Source organism: Eumetopias jubatus, unplaced genomic scaffold (genome assembly GCF_037043125.1).
Source record: "Eumetopias jubatus isolate StellerSeaLion01/CBP00866 unplaced genomic scaffold, mEumJub1_p1.0 scaffold_6, whole genome shotgun sequence".
Taxonomy (NCBI): Eukaryota; Metazoa; Chordata; class Mammalia; order Carnivora; family Otariidae; genus Eumetopias; species Eumetopias jubatus.
Window position 1 is genome coordinate 107,064,842 of NW_028274812.1, and position 21,787 is coordinate 107,086,628.

The 21,787-nt window shown below is 39.4% G+C and overlaps 1 protein-coding gene across 2 annotated transcripts in view; it reads left to right on the top strand.

Moving 5' to 3' along the window:
- XPO5 (exportin 5) overlaps nt 1-21,787 on the top strand; it is a 53,487-nt gene that overhangs the window by 866 nt on the left and 30,834 nt on the right. Inside the window, exons 2-14 of one of the 2 annotated variants that reach the window (XM_028097561.2) lie at nt 855-976; nt 1,869-1,941; nt 2,887-3,024; nt 3,163-3,345; nt 6,800-6,826; nt 7,226-7,411; nt 8,047-8,123; nt 11,468-11,567; nt 12,770-12,853; nt 13,578-13,703; nt 15,541-15,631; nt 17,044-17,172; nt 18,516-18,634. In XM_028097561.2, the coding sequence (XP_027953362.1) occupies nt 855-976; nt 1,869-1,941; nt 2,887-3,024; nt 3,163-3,345; nt 6,800-6,826; nt 7,226-7,411; nt 8,047-8,123; nt 11,468-11,567; nt 12,770-12,853; nt 13,578-13,703; nt 15,541-15,631; nt 17,044-17,172; nt 18,516-18,634 (1,455 nt within the window). The remainder of the gene's footprint in view (nt 1-854; nt 977-1,868; nt 1,942-2,886; nt 3,025-3,162; nt 3,346-6,799; nt 6,827-7,225; nt 7,412-8,046; nt 8,124-11,467; nt 11,568-12,769; nt 12,854-13,577; nt 13,704-15,540; nt 15,632-17,043; nt 17,173-18,515; nt 18,635-21,787) is intronic. The other variant, XM_028097562.2, reaches the window with a different exon arrangement.

Here is a 21,787-nt window from a genome sequence, read left to right on the forward strand (position 1 = left end):
ATTCTCAGGCTATTTTGCGCAAAGATGAACTACCACTTACTTTGCATTTTAACAAGGGCACTTTGGTTTCCTGAAAGTAGTTATCTTGAATCCGGATGCTCAGCTCCTGGGACTGACTCTTGTGTTGCAGTTTGGGAGTGCTAATACAAATTGGGATGCTAATAAAATATGAACTTATTCCCACATCAAACTATGTCTGTAGGATGTGAGAGATGACCATTAAGAAAAACACTTGTGCATATATATTTTCTAAAGTTGTTATTCAGTTAAGTGCTGTGTATGTTTTAAATGATGTAACTTTATAAAGTAGAGTGAACATCATTTGGGGAAAACTTTATTTTTAAAAACATACAGATGTCTGCCACGGGATTTGGAATGAGAAACAGTTGGGTTCTATTTGTTTTTTTGCTATAAAATATTAAAGATATACACAAAAGCAAAGGGAATAAATACTACAATGATCTTGTATATACCCCTCACCTAAATTCAGGAGTTATAAAGATTTTGCCACATTTGCTTTATTCCTTTCCGCCACCTAATTTTTTTTAAAGCAAATCCTAGAAATTGTCATTTCATCCCCTGTATACTTCAGGGGTATATCTCTAACAAATAATTTTTTTACTCCTTTAGGTCAGACTATTTTCAACATTATTTGGCCATAGCATGGAAAATTTATAACTATCAAAGTGAAAGGAATGTTTATTAGTTCTTTATTCATATACTATTGGTCTAGATTCTGCAGTTTAAAAATATAGCTCGGGTTGGGGTTCCGTAAGATGAAGTTTTTTAAATTTTTTTTTTAATCCCCACTCTCTCTTGCCTCCTAAGGGAAATACTAACTTTTTTTGTTTCAGTTTTGTGAAGAGTTTAAAGAAAAGTGCCCTATCTGTGTCCCCTGTGGCTTGAGGTTGGCTGAGAAAACACAAATTGCCATCGTCCGACATTTTGGCCTTCAAATCCTGGAACACGTTGTCAAGTAAGGAGCTTTTGGACAGTACCACCAAAGTCTGTGAGAGAGCAAATCTTTATTTCTTGTATAACTCATAGGGATAATCTTTAGGTGAGTAGGAAAGAACAATGTCCAAGAAGAGAGGAGTGATCCCCAAGAGATTATCACAGCTCAAGAGCACTCTTATTTAAGACTTAACCTTCCTCTTCTTCAGTTTTTTCCTCCATGTAAAATACATGGTACATTCTAAGCATTCTACATATATTATCTGATAGTGGTTCAGTCAGTGTTTAATGAGCTCCTACTGTATGCCAGCAGATCTCAGTCTTTTTAGAATAATGCAGTGTATAGGTAATTATATCTCTGATTAGGCATTGGTGCTTTTAATTTAAGTTTGAGTGTGTTCTTTCTCTGAATGGCAAATCTGAAGCAGGATTATATGAGAAAAACTGAAAACCCTTCCTAACTTGAGTCTCCTATCCCTCGCATCTATCAGAAGAATCAGCTTTTAAGACTTAGCCATAGTTTTGTGGAATTGTGTTATTCATAAGCCAGGACCAGAAAAAGAGGAGTTAGTGGTATCACCATTGTATTTTCTGAAAAGCAGCTGCAGTTGTCCCAGGTGTATATTTGCTTTTGATCTATCAGTAAAATCAAGAGGAAAAGCTAATCTGTGCACAAATCCTGTGTGAATTTCAAGTAGTGGACCACTTCCTATATAGAACTTTTTCCCAAGAATTTTTCTGTTGTCAACATTTCAGTTGAATATAGAGTGTTCTTGTCCATTCTTTGAAGGGTAGAAAATCAAAAGTATAATTTCTTGGTGAAATCACTAGCATAATATAACACAGAATCAAAGCTAGTCTCTTATGAAGACTTCTAATGTGGTTCTCTTGACCTTACACATTTTGGTGGCCAGGTTTCGATGGAACAGCATGTCTCGATTGGAGAAGGTCTATCTGAAGAACAGTGTCATGGAGCTGATTGCAAATGTAAGGAATGATTGGTTGGAACACTTGTGTTTCAGAGGTAGTTTAGACTAAGGGTGACTTCTTTAGCATTTATGTAAAAATTAACTAGTTCTACATAGGTCAAACCGCATGCTCAACAGGGCAGAGAAAATGAAACATTGTCAGCAAATGAACAAGATTATTAGATCTAAATTAGATTGCACTTTGCTGTTTGTTTCCTTTTATTCCAAACCGAATTACTGTATGATTTTAACAGTACAAAATATGCAGTATGAATTAGTATCAAGAATTAGAATATGACTTTAAACATGCCTAAAATCCACAGCCTTTTTTCTTTTTTTTTTTACAAATGGCATGAAAAGTTGAATTCCCACCTTTTCCTCTCCAAAGTTGAGTGACTTTAATAGAAAAAAATTCCCTTCAAAATTATTAATCAACTTAGGATTTGTATTTTGCTGGTTCTTGGGAAACCTGATAGAAATCCTAATTCATTAATCTTCCTATCAGACTCCAGAAGAACAAAGTCCCAGGGATAGTTTTTTTGGCCTTATAATGCTAGAGCTATCTGTAAAATACTTAGTTTTGCTTCTCTAAACTCTCTTATTTTATCAGCTTCTTCTTGTCCTTCTTTCTGTACTCTTCTCCCTTGGCGCTCTTACAAAGTGAAACAGTCAGTCTGAGAGTCTCTTCAGTTTGTAAAGGAAAACAACGATGTCTTCCTTGCTCTGTGCGACAGTCACTTTATTAGCTGATGCCACCCTTACTTAAGCTTTAAGGGAGGAAAATGGTTAGTGAGAATACAAGACAAGTGACTCAGACCTGGAGAGCAGGTTTGTTTACCCCGTTTAGTTTAAGAGCAAGCCTGCTGAGGAGTTGTGTACACTTTCACATCACAGGGGTTTTGGGTTTTGGGGGTTTCTTAAATTCAGTCTTGCAAACCTCTTACTATCTCTTATTCTTTTTCAGGGAACACTGGATATTTTGGAAGAAGAGAACCATATTAAAGATGTTTTGTCTCGAATTGTAGTAGAAATGATCAAGCGGGAGTGGCCACAGCACTGGCCTGATATGCTAATAGAACTGGACACCCTTTCCAAACAAGGGGTATGAAATATAACTATACTAGTTCAGTTAATTTGGGGAGCTGTTCTGGAGTTTGTTTTGTCAATAGAAAAGAGCTTTTGGGCCTACCTATATTGAAAAAGAAGTTTCAGTTTAATTAGCTTATTTCTATTGATACAGGAAACACAGACAGAATTAGTGATGTTTATCCTTTTACGACTGGCAGAGGATGTAGTGACCTTTCAGACACTACCCCCTCAAAGAAGAAGGGATATCCAGCAAACATTAACCCAGAACATGGAAAAGATCTTCAGTTTTCTACTTAACACGCTTCAAGAAAATGTAAACAAGTACCGACAAGTGGTAAGGTCTACCCCACCTCCCCAAAGTTCTATTTTCTAATATGAGTGGTTTTGTTGTTTGTTTTTTGAAGTTAAAATAATCTATCAGCAAGGCATTAGGATGTCTAGTTCAGCAAAAGGAAACCATTTTTTAAGCAAAAGAGAAACAGATGACGGGAAGAACTGGAACTAATTTTCCAAGAAACTCAGGTCAGTGAGTTCCCATGTTAAAAAAGAATCCTTTATAGTAAGAAGCTTCTTAAAACAGTATAAAAATGGTTAATTCTTAATATTTAAAGTATTTAAAACCCGGATTTCTGGTAGGTCAGGGTAACATCCCTGTTAAATTTTGATGCCATATTTAGTCCTGGTCCCTTTTGCAGGAAATTGCCAGGTTTTATTTATCTTGACCACACGATTCTTGGTACAGATTTCCCCTGCTACCTGAAAGAAGAGCGTTCCCTTGAAATCTTTTGTAAGCCCAAATAGCATAGAATGAAGAAGAAATTACCATTAATTTATATGGAATAATTTTTGAACATTCCCACATCCAAAAAATAACCTCTCCTTAGCTTTTCTGACACCTTAGGGACACATCTTGCTAACAGGTACACAAAGTAAGTCAAGATAAAGTACAGATGCTCCCAGACACAGTTCAAAGCTATGGCAGCTTCATGCTGAGACGCTGAGTGTAGTTCCTGGGAAAGGAACTTAGTGGTGCTTTTGTAAGGTCTTGCTGTAAAACAAGTACTGAAAGCTATTTTCGCTTTTTGCCTTTCTTTAAAGTAAAAGCAGAAAATCCTCTTCAGATTTCTTTCAGTTAAAGAAAACAGGTACTAATGTGGGTCTTGTGAAAAATCAAAGTTTCATAACACAGACTTACAAAAAGTGGGAAATACCTGTATTTTATTCTTTCTGGGAAGGTATTCTGCAGAAGAGGGCAAGCCAGATACTGTGTTTCCAACCATTGTCATTTTTAACAGTGAGCTTTCAGAAGAAAGCCATGTGAAAATTAATCTAGTACAGTGGCTCTCAGCAAGGGACAGTTTTGTCCCCCATGTTATCACAGCTGGGGGGTTGCTGCTGGCATGTAGTGGGTAGAGGCCAGGCATACTGCCACTAAACATTCTGTAACACACACAGTTGTTCCTCTACAATAAAGAATTATCCAACCCAAATGCCAGTAGTATTGAGGTTGAAAAACCCTGATCTAAGGATGCCTGGGTGGCTCAGTCAGTTAAGCCATCCAACTCTTGATTTCAGCTTAGGTCGTGATCTCAGGGTCAGGAGATTGAGCCCCACATTGGGCGCCTCACTGAGCGTGGAGCCTGCTTAAGATTCTCTCTCTCCCTATCCCTCTGCCCCTCTTACCCCACCTAAAAAATAAAAGAAAAAGAAAAACCCTGATCTAGAATTCTTATATGTGCTTATTCACAAAATAGGATTAATTAAAATTAGTTATTTTTTTACGCCCCTGGCAGTTTTTTTTCTTTAAAGATTTTATTTATTTGACAGAGAGAGGGAGAAGCAGGCTGCCTGCTAAGCAGAGAGCCTGATGTAGGGCTCAATCCCAGTACCCTGGGATTATGACCTGAGCCGAAGGCTGACGCTTAACCAACTGAGCCACCCAGAAGCCCCAGGCCCCTGGCAATTTTTAGAGAAGTAATAGATACTAACACAAATGATGGGAGGGTACTTTGAGCTGTTGGGGTGGGGAGAACTCAGAGTAAGTACCTAATATATGCCATATACTTGTTTGCACTTTAGGTGTTACTTAATCTTCAGAACAATGCTAAGAGTCAGAAAGTATAGTCTCCATTTTATGGATGAAGAAAACAAGGTCCAGAGAATAATTATTGAAGATCCCCTAATAAATGGTTGTGGTGGACTTCAAGTCCCATTCTATAATGGCCTATTTCCCCCAGAATATCTCCCCAAGATTTTTCAAAAGAAAATGTCAGGGAAATACTTGCACTTAAAAACTTAGGTGTATTGAGGGTGAAGGAGGTATTTTTTTTCCTTTTCACCTAGGAGATTTAATCTGTGGGAGAAGGGGGACAAATTATGACTCCTTAGATGCCCCAGCAGTTCTAGCTAGCATGCCTGTGCAGGGCTGATGAGTGATGGTCTGAGATGTTAGAAACACATCCGCTGCGGTGTTTTTCTTTAGCTTCAGTTTCAGTTCCCTTCATCTGTTAAACCAGACTACCTCTTGTGTCCAAGACCAGAGCACACCAGGAGCTGTCTTGTGTACGTGGAACAACGTCTTTTGCTTGAGAAGTTGCATCCCTTCTTCCATTCCTTCTCTCCTTTCCTCCCTTCTCTCTTTCAATCTCAGCTTCTTACTCCCTTCCCTTCCCCTTCTCACCTTCCATCCCTTCACCTTCCCAGTTGAGGGGTAGGTTGAATGGTAAACAGTGACAGGATGAGTAGGCTCACTGTCCCTGTCCAGTGACCTGGGCCCTGGTCCAAGGGGACCTACAGGATCGGAGTGGGAGTGAAAAATTGTTGGAGAGGAAAGACTGGACTTGGTTCTTGTCACTTGGATTCCTTTTCCTTCTTGGGCAGCATCAGTAGATGCTGGTGTGAGAGGGTTCTCCTCCTCTCTGCCCATTAACACCTCTATTCCGTCACTGATGATGAAGGCTTAATACTTGTCCTTTATTAACAAACGTATTTTTTAAAAGTTGAGAAGAGGAATTATAGAACAAATCCTTTATAGTCCTAATGGCAGTGAGTTTTTCAGGTGCTTCAAAAGTTGTTTTTCCTGCTTCTGTTCCCCTTCACCTGTCTTGAGGAGTTATTCTTCATTTTAATTTCAGAAGTTTTTTTGGAAAATATTAGTTTTGTACATGTAAATGATAAGCATTGTGTAATATTTATGGAATTTGAAGTATAAGGGTAGAAATCAGTTATAATTGTACATAAAATGAATGGACATTTTTATCTGCTCAGCATGTAATATTTTTGTGTGTGTGATTTTCCTGTGTTATGTTCATACATACGTGGTCATAAATTATGTTCATTTAACTTTGTCTCGCTTTTTTCCATTTATATTACATCATTTCAGTATTCTTTTGCTAGTTATAATTTGTCTTTATTTGAATATGAAAAAATGCTCATACTCTGTTTTGAATTATATTTCTTTGATCCCTAGCAGTGTGGAGCCTTACTTATTCATCTACTATTTCTTTCTAAACAGTGTGCTTTGAAACTGTCTTTGTGGACTTAACGTTGTAACAAATTTGTGTAAGCTCTTTAGATACTAATTTTTTGTCATACTGCTAAAATTCAAATAACCTGTCCTTCTTAGGGGAAAATAGCTAAATGTTCTTAGTGCAGTTGTATTCTTTTCAAGGTTAAAAGTTGAGTCTGTATTTAAAATCATTATTCAAGGGACTTTATTAAGTGGGTGGAAAGTTACATAGCCTTTTGCTCATTAAAAACATTGGATCCTTATACTTCTTTTCTTTCAGAAGACAGATAATTCTCAGGAGTCAAAGGTAAGAGCTCTTGTGGAGTTGGAAGGAGACTTCTTTGAGGCTTTCAGGTACAGAGATGCATATACCTAGTGGAGGGTAACCTCAACCTTGGTTTAGGTGATCACTGAGCAATGGTAGAAGGGAGTTAGAATTGCCATATTTCCAGTTTATCAGAGGAGATGAAATGGCCACATGCGCCAGTATGATTTCATTGACAGACACTGAGAATGCTGTTGTTTGAGAAGTTGTGCATCAAAAGAAGACCTTTGAGTGCTCTGTCTGGCTGTTACCTGAGTACATTCTTTTAAAAAAAATTGTTTTCTTTTTAGAATTAGAGAATAGGAGGAGCTAAGGTATAACCACAGCCTCTTTGTCTGTTAGTGAGGACTTAATGATTAAAAGTTATTTCTTTCCACGCAGGCCCAAGCAAACTGTCGAGTAGGAGTCGCAGCGCTGAATACTCTAGCAGGCTACATTGACTGGGTGTCCATGAGTCATATTACTGCTGAAAACTGTAAGCTCTTAGAGATGCTCTGCCTGCTTCTGAATGAACAGGAACTTCAGTTGGGAGCAGCTGAGTGTCTTCTCATTGCAGTCAGCAGAAAAGTAAGTTACCACTTCAAACTGACTTTTATCCTCAGAGTCTCTACGGGGTGTGAATGTGTGTCTAATTGTACGTTGTGGCAGGAAGACATTGGAAAGTTTGGGATTTATTTTTACCTGACACCAATTTAATTATCTGCCGCCAACCTCTTTGGACTGTAGTTTGCCTGTATTCTAGGGATCCATCGGCAGCATATACAGAGATTTGTTGGGCTACCTTATTTTTGAAATCCCTATGAATCTTGGCACTTCACACCAAAGAAACAAGATGAAAGTAATACTAAAATTTAGAACTCAGTGTTATGTCAAAGAATCTTAGGTGGTAGCTACACTGGCTTTATATTGGCCTGGGCTAACAAATGGGACTGTGACTCTTTTCTCTATAGGAATATTATCTTTAGATGTAATTTACTTTGTTTTCATATCAGCGTTATTGCCCAGCACATTTAAAAATAGAAGAGTTAGAAATCCAGTTTTGATTTTAAAGAATCGGCCTTTTTTCCAGTGTTTAGTTTGCCCTGGGACTGTGAGAAATTATGAAGTGAGTATATTTCATTATATAGGTATAGAAGATGTTAGTATTTGGAGGCTCTTAATAACAGTTTGTATTATGTGTGTTTCCCTAAAATTGGTTCTAGGGCAAGCTGGAAGACCGGAAGCCCTTGATGGTCTTATTTGGGGATGTTGCCATGCACTATATACTCTCTGCTGCACAGTGAGTATCTACTCTTCTATGTGTTTGCTGATTTCTTGGTCATTTCTGTAGTTTATACCGATATATCTGAAGTTCCTATCTGAATATTGGCAGTCAGTTGACAGTGTTTTTAATTTGAAAGGCAGTCTTTTTTTTTTTTTTAAGATTTTATTTATTTATTTGACAGAGAGAGACACAGCGAGAGAGGGAACACAAGCAGGGGGAGTGGGAGAGGGAGAAGCAGGCTTCCCGCCGAGCAGAGAGCCCGATGTGGGGCTCGATCCCAGGACCCTGGGATCATGACCTGAGCCAAAGGCAGACGCTTAACGACAGCCACCCAGGCGCCCCTGAAAGGCAGTCTTAAAGGAACTTTTTAACCTTTTTAAAGACCTTAGGGTGGAAAGAAGTTGTGGCCGTTGACTCTATACCCAGTCACTTTCACAGTTTTCCCCATTCTTCCCAGACAGCTCATCTCCTTGATTCTCTTTGCTTCTGGTGATCCCCAAGCCTCCTAGTAGCACTGGTGCCTAGGCCTGAGAATGCTCTGATCTTCTGGACCAGAGTCTGCCCCAGGGCCTGCCTTGACTGCAGAACTCCACGCTGCTCCCTCCTCTCCTGCTCAAAGTAATCAATGCCTGAAGTGCTGAGGCTCTTGGAAGCAGCAGGAACAGTGTGTTCGATGAGAAATGTATGCATGGGACCTGCAAACACATTCTGTGTCCTAAAATAATGGCTTCCATTTTCTTTCATTTTTAATTGCTTTGGAAAATACTTGACCATTTCCTGATAGTGTTTCTTACTAGGAAGGCAGGTAGAACTGTACTACAAAGACAGTTAAAGCTGTCATAGCATCTTTTTTTTTTTTTTGGATAACTCTTCTCTTAGTCCCAGGGACAAATGAAAAGATATGAGATACACTTGTATTACTTAAAATCTCTTACTCTCCATTCCGACACAGCTTTTATGATGGCTTTCTTTTCTCTGCAGACTAGCTCTGTTTTTAAGGGATCCTTTTAATTAAATTCATAACATGTCTTTTGGATGGCCACTGTAGTTGACTGTTCCCCAGGCCCATTTCTTAGTTCCATGGAAACCATGACATTCACACTGAGGTGTCCCATCTCTGTTGTGTTACTTACTGGTATTGGTTAGTAAAGCTATGATTCGAATCAGGCAATCAGACTAGAGTCCTGCACTAGAAACTGTAATGCTGTATTGTCCCTCAACATGGCTAGAGGCCAGGTCTTCTTACCCCGAGGCCCATGCTTTTTACATTGTACTCTGCCTCAGGAACACAGCTAATATGACTGCTGTACACACTAGTTATTACTAATTCTTACTAGTGTGAATAGTCCTGCATCATTTCAGGTCAGGGTTTGTCACCAAATAAGTTTTTTTTGTTTGGGATGCCTGGGTGGCTCAGTCAGTTAAGCATCTGCCTTCAGCTCAGGTCATGATGCCAGGGGCCTGGGGTCGAGTCATGCATTGGGCTCCATGCTCAGCGGGGAGCCTGCTTCTCCTTCTGCCTCTGCCACTCCCCTGGCTTGTGCTCTCTCTCTCTGACAAATAAATAAATAAAATCTTTAAAAAAAAAAAAAGATTTATTTTTATGAGAGAGAGCATGCGTGCACATGGTGGGAGAGGGGAGGAGCAGAGGGAGAAGCAGACTCCCCCATGAGCCGGGAACCCAATGCAGGACTTGATCCCAGGACCTGGAGATCATGACCTGAGTCGAAGGTAGACACTTAACCGACTGAGCCACCCAAGCGCCCCTTTTTTAAAGTTATTTGGATTCTAAAATAGTAGCTAAGGGATTACAGATCTGAACTAAATGACTTTGAGAAGCAACACACAAAGTTATGTTTTTTTTTTTTTTGAAGATTTACATTTTTAAGAGCAATTTCAGGTTCACAGCAAAATTCAGCAAAGGTGCAGAGCTTTCCCATGCCTCTCCACATGCATAGCCTCTCTCATTACCAACATCCCCAAGCAAAGTGGTACATTTGTTACAATTGATGAACCTACACTGACACATTATAGTCATCCAAAGTCTATAGTTTACTTTAGGGTTTACTCTTGGTATTGTACTTCTGTGGGTTTCAACAAATGTGTAATAACATGTATCCATTACAGTATCTTACAGAGTATTTTCACTGGCCGAAAAATCCTCATTGCTCTACCTATTCATCTCTCCTTTCCCACCCCAGCATCTGGCAACAACTGATCTGATCTTTTTACTTTGTCCATAGTTTTGCCTTTTCCAGAATGTCATATAGTTGGAATCATATAACCTTTTCAGATTGACTTCTTTCTGTTGGTAACGTGCATTTAGAGTTTTCCCATGTGTTTTTATGGCCTTTGATAGCTCATTCTTTGTTAGCAGTGAATAATAATATCCCATTGTCTGGTTGTACCAGTTTATTCATTCACCTATCAAAAGACATCTTGGTTGCCAGTTATAAATCTGCAATAAACACCTAGGTTTAACATGTTATAAACACGCAGGTCTTTGTGTAAATGTGTTTTCAGCTCCTTTGGGTAAATACTAAGAAGCATGATTGCTGGATTATTAAGAGTATGCTTAGTTTTGTAAGAAACTCAAATTGTCTTCAAAATGGTATAGCCATTTTGCATTCTCACCCGCAATGAATGAGAGTCCCTATTGCTCCACATCCTCCACCACCATTTGGTGTTTCAGTGGTCTGGATTTTGGCCATTCTAATAGGTGTGAGTGGTATCTTATTTCAATTGCAATTTCCTGATGACATACGAGGTGGAGCATCTTATCATATGTTTATTTGTCATCTGTTTATCTTTGGTGAGATGTCTGTTAAGTTTTTTGGCCTATGTTTTAATCAAGTTGTTTTCTTATTGTTGAGTTTTAGGAGTTCTTATATATTTTGAATAACAGCCCTTTTTTAGATGTGACTTTTGCAGATATTTGCTCCCAGTCTGTGGCTTGTCTTTTCTTTCTCTTGATTATAGCCCTTTTAATTTTGTCAGTGGTGTAAGGAATTGTTACGTGCTTTCCTATGCATCTCTCTTTAAGTCCTCCCTGGGTATCAACGAATGCCTATAAGTATATGCATTGTTGTATGCAGTCATGCTTAGAGTTTACATTATTAATCCAAAATACTCAAGGACCATATAATGTGCAGAACTAGAGTGCTTCTTTGAGGGGTAAGATTGCATTGAACCCTGTTCCTCATTGATCCTTCAGTGTTTGGTTTGAGTTTTTTTGGTTTTTTAATTTTAATCAACAGAAATTTGAATGTTGAAGCACAGACCACATACAGCTCCATTTGGTGGGAATCTTTTTGGTTCTCTGGATGTGCAACTAATTACACTATTTTCTCATCTTACAGGACTGCTGATGGAGGAGGCTTGGTAGAAAAACACTATGTCTTCCTGAAGAGACTCTGTCAGGTGTTGTGTGCTCTGGGCAATCAGCTATGTGCATTACTGGTGAGCACTTACTTTCTGGAGAGTTTCAGGGCCATTTGAACAGAGCATTTAGAAAGTTATATTTGTATAATGAGTGGAACATGCCATTAATTTTAGCCTTGTGGAGCATTGCCCTACAGGTTATTTCATACAATTTTATAGATTAAGTTATTGTAACAGGGTTTGAATGATGTGTAAAGGTCTTTTAACAAGTCAGTTATTGATGTTAACAGGAAACATCCACATCTGTTATTCCATAAAGTCAACATTACTATTCTTGTGAATTTTGGTACTTATAGAACATCAGTTTGCTGAATGCATTACCCTTTAGAGTCCTATTAGATCGTGAAATATTATGTGTTTGAATAAAGAACCCTTTTCCCAAATTTAAAGGATTGTATTATTGATCATATAAGAAAACTTTAGTGTGATTGACCTAGAAATACCTGTCTTAAGGGAAATATTTAATAACTCATAAGTTGAGAGATAGGACATTGCTACAGACATTTGCGTCTGATGTTATGCCTTTTTATGGTGGTTTGAATGGCTAGAGAGGATAGAGCTTCAGACATATGATGTATACCATCAAGTGGTTATTTAATAGATTTGGTCACAGAGATATGAATAGACTAGGTGTGAAGAAATAATACAGATTTTTTCTTTCTGTGATTTCTGAAATGAATGCTCTTTTTCATTTTAGTATTTGACTACAGAATGAGTTTTAATGATGATGATTAAGGAGGTAAAGCACCTTTCCTCTTTTTAGCCCTTGAATTGATGCCTTCCTTAGGTCACAAGGAAGTATAAAGTCCTTTCAAAACTAAAATTTGTGAGGGTTTAAGTTCTGTACAGTTGACCCTTGAACGACACAGGTTTGAACTGCATGGGTCCACTTAGATACATATTTTTTGATAAATAATGCAGTTCTGTAAATGTATTTTCTTTCTTAGAATTTTCTTAATAACTTTTTTTTTTAGCTTCCTTTATTGTAAGGACACAGTATGTAATATATATATGAAATACATGTTGATCAGTTTATGTTATCAATAAGGCCTCCGGTCTGTAGGAGGCTGTTAAGTTTTGGGGGAATGAAAAGTTATATGTGGATTTTTGACCCTTAGCCCCCGTGTTCAAGAGTCAGCTGTGTTTGTTACCCTACTCCTCCCACTATCCTCTTCCCCCCCCATCAATGTCACTGATGGAGTGGTCTTTCTGTCCCTCAGGGTGTGGATTCTGATGTAGAAACACCAGCAAACTTTGGAAAATACCTGGAATCTTTTCTTGCTTTCACAACCCATCCAAGTCAGGTAAACGTTATGTAGGCAACGTCTGAAAATTTTAGTTAGGTAAACCAAAATCAAGCACTATGGCTTGAAATAATTAGCCAGCTCAGTGTTTAAATTCCTGACTCTTAAGGCCCTAGGAAATAACTATAGTGTGATTTCATTAAGAGAATTGTTGAGTCGTCTTCCTGAGCCAAGTGTTGCACCATCTAGGTCAACAGCTTTTTCCCTCAGGTAATGTTCTGCTGATAGTCAGATGTGAGGTGTGTTCTGGGTGCTTTGCTGCCAAAGGCATTTTAAATGCAAAAGTCTAATTGATTGTGTTATAAAATTAATTTCACACATTCAAGGTTTTCCTTGTAGTACCACCCTGAGATTCCCATATCCTTTTTTGCCCTTAAAGTGGTAGAGGGGTACCTGGCTGGCTCAGTCGGTAGAGCATGCAACTCCTTTTCTCCAGGTTGTTCGAGCTCCACACTGGGCATAGAGCTTACATAGAATAAAAAAGAAGAAAAAGTGGTAGAGCTCGGCTGACACTCCAGGAATTACACCTGACCCATACTCTGTCTTAACAGACAGTCATTACTGATAGAGTACAATATGGACAGTTTCAAAGTACTATAGAGATTTATTTCCATGAAAAAATATTGTTGATAATTGCTGGGCTAAGTAATAATCTTGGTTATATAAAATCCAAATCCTTAAACTGAGGTTTTTCTTTTTTTCTGCCCCCCCCCGCCCTCTTTAGTTTCTACGCTCTTCAACTCAAATGACTTGGGGGGCCCTTTTCCGGCATGAGATCCTATCCCGTGACCCTTTGCTATTAGCAATAATACCAAAATATCTTCGTGCTTCTATGACTAACTTGGTCAAGGTAGGCAATGGGAATCAAAATGTGGAATGGGAGTGCCTGGGTGGCTTAGTCGGTTCAGCGTCTCGATTTCAGTTCAGGTCATGATCTTAGGGTGTGGGATCGAGCCCCACATTGGGCTCTGCGCTCAACAGGGAGTCTCCTTGGGATTCTGTTTCTCCTGTCCCTTCCCCTGCTCACTCGCTCATGCTCTCTCAGATAAATCTTAAAAAACAAAACAGGGCGGCTGCCTTCGGCTCAGGTCATGATCCCAGGGTCCTGGGATCGAGGCCCGCATCGGGCTCCCTGCTCAGCAGAGAGCCTGCTTCTCTCTCTCCCTTTGTCTGCCGCTCTGCCTACTTGTGCTCTCTCTGTATCTCTGTTAAATAAATAAAAGTCTTTAAAACGAAACAAAATGTGGAATGTAAGTGAATACACATAATAAGACTTAGATTGGCATTACTGACAGCCCATTTTGGTCACCAAGATCCCATCGTTAGGCATGTTATTCTCTTATTCACCAAGAAGAAGGTAGTCCAAACTGGTTATTATATACACTTTCTCATATTTGGAGCACCTCTATACAAAGCACTGTGGGCTAGGTGCTAGGAAGAAGAACAAGAGCTGTGACCCATGACCATGCAGTGGGATAATGCTTTTCCCAATTTAAAAGCAGGCAGGGTGGGGGCACCTGGGTGGCTCAGGTGGTTAAGCGTCTGCCTTCGGCTCGGGTCATGATCTCAGGGTTCTGGGATCGAGCCCCACATCGGGCTCCCTGCTCAGTGGGGAGCCTGCTTCTCCTTCTCCCTCCGCTACTCCCTCTGCTTGTGCTCTCTTGCTCTCTCCGTCAAATAAATAAATAAAATCTTAAAAAAAAGAACTTGGGTGCAGGAGCTCATGCATTTCAGTCTAATAATAGTAATAGTAATAAAAGCAGGCAGGGTGGAGCCAAGATTCCAAGATGAAGTCCTATGTGATTATTTGTGAAGGTCTAGTGAGGGTCTGAAGGTGAGTGAGAAGGGAGGACGGAAAGTGGAAGCAAATTGCTCACCACTTCAGTAGAATTGCTAGTGAATTCCCTGAGATCTGCTAAGGCCTCTTGCAGCTAACAGATGCTTAATCTTGATTTGTAAAAGTCAGAGAATGGCACCTATATAAGGGTCCTCTTATTTCTTCAAGGAATACACCTAGCACTTGGCACCCTGTTCTCATTCTCTGCCATGGTCTTCAGGACTTTTTGAGTGGAACATGCAAAGTTCCATGCTTATTCCCAGGGTTCAGCATTGAAGGACACAGATCGTTCTCAATTCTTTTCTTGCTTATTGCATGCTGTATTAGCATTTTGATTTGGGACAGGTTTATACTTAGATACTGTAAACAAATTCCAGAACTTAATTCTCCCTGAGGAATCTGGAGGAGAACATCAAATGAGTTTTCTCTTTTCTACCACTTTCGGAATTATTGGAACTAGGAGAAAACTGTGGACTTGGGGTAGACCAGAAGCAGTTATTTATTATAGACGATCTCATACAAACCCTTAACTCGGGGCGCCTGGGTGGCTCAGATGGTTAAGCGTCTGCCTTCGGCTCAGGTCATGATCCCGGGGTCCTGGGATCGAGCCCCACATCGGGCTCCTGGCTCAGTGAGGAGCCTGCGTCTCCCTCTGCCTCTCTCCCTGCTCATGCTTTCTCTCTCTCTCTATCTCTGTGTCTCAGATGAATAAATAAAATCTTAAAAAAAAAAAAAAAAAAAAAAAACCCTTAACTCTTCTTAAATTAAAAAGTGCTTGAGCTCCTAGAGTTTAAACCTCTTTGGGTAGGTCTGTTTTTTTCCCCTACCCAAATTATCTTTCTCTTTGCAGATGGGCTTTCCTTCTAAAACAGACAGCCCTAGCTGTGAATACTCTCGGTTTGATTTTGATAGTGATGAGGACTTCAATGCTTTCTTCAACTGTAAGTGATAGTAGCCTGGAATTTCTGCCAGTCATCTGAGAATGGCATCTAGTGTTAGGAATCATGGTGCCTGACCCTTAGGGTTCTATATTAAAGGGCCCAAGATCTGGACAAGCAGCCTGTTTAATCTCTAGTTTCACATTGCAGCAGGGACTGGGATAGCGCTCATTCTAGGTGTAGTATTCTCTCTTGTGTGTGCATTACACGCACACACATGCAGGCGCACATACACAGCCTTTGGACTTTGGTGTTTAGGCATAGTAACTATATGTAAGGCACTTGAATTTTTTTATACCTAGGATTAAATACTACCTTACCTTGCTGGTCTTCTAAAAAAGGAAAATCCCACATTCTGATAACCTAATTCTATTCAGGGTTTTTTGTAGTCTGGCTGGTGCCCCCTTCCTTTTTTTTTTTTTTTTAAATAACATCTTTATGAGATACAATTTGTTTACCACAGAATTCACCCATTTATAGTATACAATTCAGTGGTTTTTTTCTATTTTCAGAGTTGTGCAACTATTGCCACAATTTGCGGACATTTTCATGACCCCAAGAATCTCTGTCAGCCATCCCCAGTCCCCTCATCCCTCCCAGCTCCAGGCAAACCAGTAATCCACTGTTTCTACATTTCACTTACTCTGAACATTTCATATAAACAGATTATATGATATATGGTCTTTTGTAACTGCCTTCTTTCACTTAGGGTTATGTCTTTAAAATTCACCCATATTGTGGCATGTATCAGTACTTTGTTTCTTTTTATCGCCAATATTTCATTGTTTGGGCGTACCACATTTTATTCATCCATTTCATAAGTTGGATATTTGAGTTGTTTCTACTTCTTAGCTGTTGAGAATAATGCTGCTATTGGGGTGCCTGGCTGGCTCAGTCAGTAGAGTATACAACTCTTGATCTTGGAGTCGTGAGTTCAAGCCCCTCATTGGGCCTAGAGCTTACTTTAAAAAAAAAAAAAAAAAGGAATAATGCTGCTGTACCATTTATGTACAAGTTGAGTGGACAGACGTTTTTATTTCTCTTGGGTATATGTCTGTATTCGATCATATAGCAATGTCACGTTTAATGTTTTGAGGAACTGCCAGGCTGTTTTCCACAGCAGCCACACTGTTAACATCTGTACCAACCTAATCTTTTATTAATTCCAACAGAAATGGGAGACCGCTTTTACTTTGCCTCTGAGAGGATTGAGCTGGTAGGGCGGCTTCCAGAGACAATTTACTTTTGAAAATTTCTGAATTGGTTAATATTTATTGAACATGTGTTACATTCAAAGCGTAAATCTGCAGAACAGAGTTTCTTTGAACGTTTTACTCCTGGGATGGATAAATGAATGAACATTAACTATGTACCTCTTATCTGGAAGTTACTGATTTATGTCTTTCTCTTGGCAGCCTCCCGGGCCCAACAAGGAGAGGTAATGAGGTTAGCATGTCGTTTGGATCCTAAGACTAGCTTCCAGATGGCTGGGGAGTGGCTAAAGTATCAGCTTTCAACTTCTGTTGATACTGGATCCATGAACTGTAAGGTTTTTTTTAATTTCTAAACATTAGTGAAGTATTATATCAAATATACCTAGGAAATAAGCCTTGTAAGCCACACTTCAGAACAGCATGCTAATAAGCATTCGAAAATGATCTGTTTAAATTGGGGTAAAATCATGTCCCTGTCAGTCTTGCCCTCATTTTTCTTCCCTAACAGAATGAACCAGTTGCTCATTGTTGATTATATTACTTCACTGTTGGCACCATCTTATCAAATTGCATGTCTAGACTTTTTAAAGCTTTTCTACCAAATTCTCGCATAGAACCACTCCTAAACTTAGAAAGAATGCCTTGTTAACAAGTCAGGCATAATAGGAGCACTACAGGGACTTTCTCTTTCACTCAGCCACCTCAAAGCCTTTGGAAATGCTGCTTTGTACAAAATCAAAATAACACTTCTGTACCAAATGCATAAGCCAGGTAACTTCTCTGTACTGTATCTGTCTATTGTCTTATTAATTAATGCATGCTGTGGGTGACAGGATTTAATAAAACAGGAGAAGGTATAAGTCACTCCTTTAGAAAGGCTCCATATTTATGGTCAGTTACCAGCTACACTAGTTACTTGGCATTCATAGGATTTAACATTTTGTTTTGGGTATTCATAACTGACTCTAAAGGTACATGGTATCTGGTAATTTGAATGTTTGTGGAGGCCCACATATGTTGCACCAAGGTAAAGCTAGTAAATAGGAGCACTATATGGAAGGAAGAAAAGTAATTTATAAATCCTTTTGCGTGTGCCTTGCTGTTTGAGTGATGGGCTTTGCTGATACTTATGAACTTGGAGGGTGGCACAGTTCTCTAGAACTTGCAGTTGTCATGAGGCTACTGGATATGAAGTAGCATTTTGTTATCTTATGTCAGGTTTTGTTTCTGTTTTTTTTTGAAAGGATTCTTTATGGTCTCAAATATCTTAATTATTTAGATTTTCATGGACAGGTTATAAAGGAGAGGAAGGGAGAGATTAATTGATATTTATCAATTGCTTGTGTTTCTTGATGCTTACGTGTGTATTCTCATTCAATATTCAGAATCGTTTTACAGGTAGGACTCACAGAGGGAATTCTGACGGCTCATTGTTAGAGGTAGAGGCAGCATAGGCCCCTCCTCTACTTTTAGTTCTTTTCTTTCCCTCAGGCTGAGAGGGATTAGTTTATCCTAGTCCTTCAACTGTGAACTTAAGTGATCTCTGAGTCCCCACTAAGTCCCCATTGTCTCTGTATCTTCTGTGATCCTGCAGGTGTGTGTGTGTGTGTGTGTGTGTGTGTGTGTGTGTGTGTGTGTTTATGTTTGTGTTTTAAAACCCTGTTCTCCTGCAGCTGGAACTGGAGAAGGCAGCCTCTGCTCCATCTTCTCATCTTCATTCGTGCAGTGGGAAGCCATGACTTTTTTTTTGGAAAGTGTGGTCAACCAGATGTTTCGGACACTAGATAAAGAAGTAAGTAACTGTTTCCTATACTCATTGCATAATGATTTTGATCTTTTTTTTTTTTTTAAGATTTTATTTATTTATTTGACGGAGAGAGACACACAGCGAGAGAGGGAACACAAGCAGGGGGAGTGGGAGAGGGAGAGCAGGCTCCCCGCTGAGCAAGGAGCCCGATGTGGGCTCAATCCCAGGACCCTGGGATCATGACCTGAGCCGAAGGCAGACGCTCAACCAACTGAGCCACCCAGGCACCCCGATTTTGATCTTTTTAAAACTGACAGAGGGATAGGAAAATCTGTGGACATGCGTCTCACAGAGGAGGAAATGGAAAATCAGAGAGGTTAAATAACATACTCAAGTTCAAATTGCAGGTCTGACTCTAAGCCTACAATGGTCAGTATTCATTTTAAGCGGATAATAAGATAAGCCTGTTCATATAGTGAAGCACAGGTAGAACAACTTTTGCAGGGAGGACAGCAGTGGTAATCTTGAGTTGGAAAATCTTTGGAGATGTTTCCCATTATTAAGCATCCTTTTCAGTTTATGGTACATAGACCCAATATTCATGTTAGCTGATCTGTGTCCTCTTCCCTGAATAATCTGAATAAAGTGGTCTTGTTTTTGTATGCTTCATGTGACCTATTACCCTTCTCTTATCTACCCTAGATGGAGCTGTAATTAATTGGGTTAAAATCATTGGACCGCTCGTTTCAGGGTGATTACATCTTAGTATATTCCAGGTTAGTTGTAGGAAAAATCTAAATCCCTTGAATATAAGTGGGATACAGTGCTTTTCCTCACAAAAGGCATATTAACAAATTAGATCTTAGAGTCACTAACTTCATCTGCTTATATATTGATTTGAGTTTGAAATGATGGTATTCACAGTTTATTCCAAAATTTAGGTAGGAAATCCTACTTGGATCCTGCATTTTTTACTAAATAAGCCCTTTTTCAGGTTTAAGTGGGACTATCTAATCAAGAAAGCCCTTTACTGAATCAAGGGAAATGGCCCTGGAGTTTCTTTTCCTGACATTTTTTAAGTTAGACAGCTTGATAGATCCAAATACTTGGATATGATGCTGTTAGAAAGCAAGAGAATGAAATGGTCAGGATTTGTCAGGTGTTTGTCTTTAAAACATATGAAAGGACTGGCAGTATTGTGGGGGGTAGAGGGTGCCTAGTTGGTTGTAGGCTGGATTGTATGATATGTCCTTGAATATGATGGTATTTGGTCAACATGCAAAATATTAGTTGGTCAGAAGGTACAAAAAGTTTGGATTGTATATAAGAGAAAGATGTGGGCTGGAGACAAAGCAAATTAGAAACTGAGTAGGAGTCAGAATAATTGGTGGGAGAAAAACAGTAGAACGAAATTCTTTCTTCCTCAGGAGAATCCTAGATTGTAGTATTTAGGCTTCTGTTAGTGACTTAAAGTAAACCTCTGACTCTCAAACCATTTTTCTTCACCAAATTTAAATGGGTCAGAATGAAGCATTCCTAATCAAGAGAAGTGAGTTTTTGGTGAATGTATATATGATGAAATTATTCACTACTTGGTAAGGAAGCTGTAATACTTTATATGTCCCAGGAGTGTGCAAGTGACAGAACTCAGCCTGTCACATTCCCACTTGCTGCTCTCAGTTTCTGACTCTGCATAGTATTGTCTAGTCCAGCAGTCTTGCACACTGCTCACTCGGCACCCTCAGTCCCCACCCTCACCCAGGGTCTGTCAATAGCTCAGCTGGTAGCCTGTGAAAGAGTTTGACCAAGAGGTTCTTTGGCTAAAAGAGGGTTTTGTTTTGTTTTGTTTTGTTTTGTTGTTTTTTTTTTTTTTAAAGGTGTTCTGGAGTTTTTTTTTTTTTAAGATTTTATTTATTTATTCATGAGAGACACAGAGAGAGAGAGAGCGAGAGAGAGGCAGAGGGAGAAGCAGGCTCCCAAGGAGCAGGGAGCCCGATGCGGGACTCGATCCCAGGACCCTGGGATCATGACCTGAGCCGAAGGCAGATGCTTAACCATCTGAGCCACCCAGGCGCCCTTGTTTTGTTTTGTTTTTAAGATGTTATTTATTTATTTGAGAAAGAAAGAAGGCACACAGAGGGGAAGAGAGAGAAGCAGGCTCCCCTCTGAGCAGGGAGCCCGATGTAGGGCTCAATCCTAGGACCTTGGGATCATGACCTGAGCCAAAGGCAGACACTTAACCAACTGAGCCACCCAGGCATCCCTTAAGATTTTATTTATTTGAGAGAGAGAGAGAGAGGGAGCACAAGTTGGGGGAGGGGCAGAGGGACAAGCAGAGTCTCCAATGAGCAGGGAGCCCAACATGGAGCTTGATCCCAGGACCCTGAGATCATGACCTGCGCTGAAGTCAGACACTTAACCGACTGAACCACCTAGGCTCCCACTAAGAGTTTTTTGAAAACCCATTTCTCTCATTTGTAGTGGCATTAGCTGAGCTGCTAGCTTATATTTCCGGAAGACTTACTTTAACAATGGATTAATATAGGGAATAGCTTTGGAGAGGGAAAGAAATCACATTTTGAAGAAGATGAGGATTGATTTGCCTCAGATAGCAAGATATGAAGCTACGATATTTTTATAGGCAGTGTGGTACTGACATCAGATGCAGCTCATCAGGACAAAATAGCCCAGAAACAACCTGGAGCATATGTAAGCATCCAAAGAAATCGAGAAGGATTGGATCATTTAATAAATAGCATTAGAGAAAATTAACTGAGGAAAGGTCCCTATGTCTAAAAACAATGGAAGTAATCACAAAAAAGTGAATGGGTTTAACTACTTTTTTTAAAAACATATCATAAAATAAACTTTGAAAGGCAAACTGGGAAAAGTATTTGCAATAAATATGATGGGATTAATATTCTTACTGTAAAAAACTTGTATTTCCTAAACAGTGCTTTTTGAGTACAACTGATGTCACAACTTGGGAGACTAATTTGACAACATCTAGTTGAAGATGCTTAGCCTTATAACCCAGCAACTTCACTTCTAAGTCTGTACTCTGAAGAAACCCCTGCATATGCACTGAGCAACCAACATTCTATAAAATCCTTATGTGTTGAGCCAGTGAAAAAACTTAATAACCTTCTGTAGATTGTACAGAATAGATGATAATATGTTTATAGAGCAGTGAAGGGG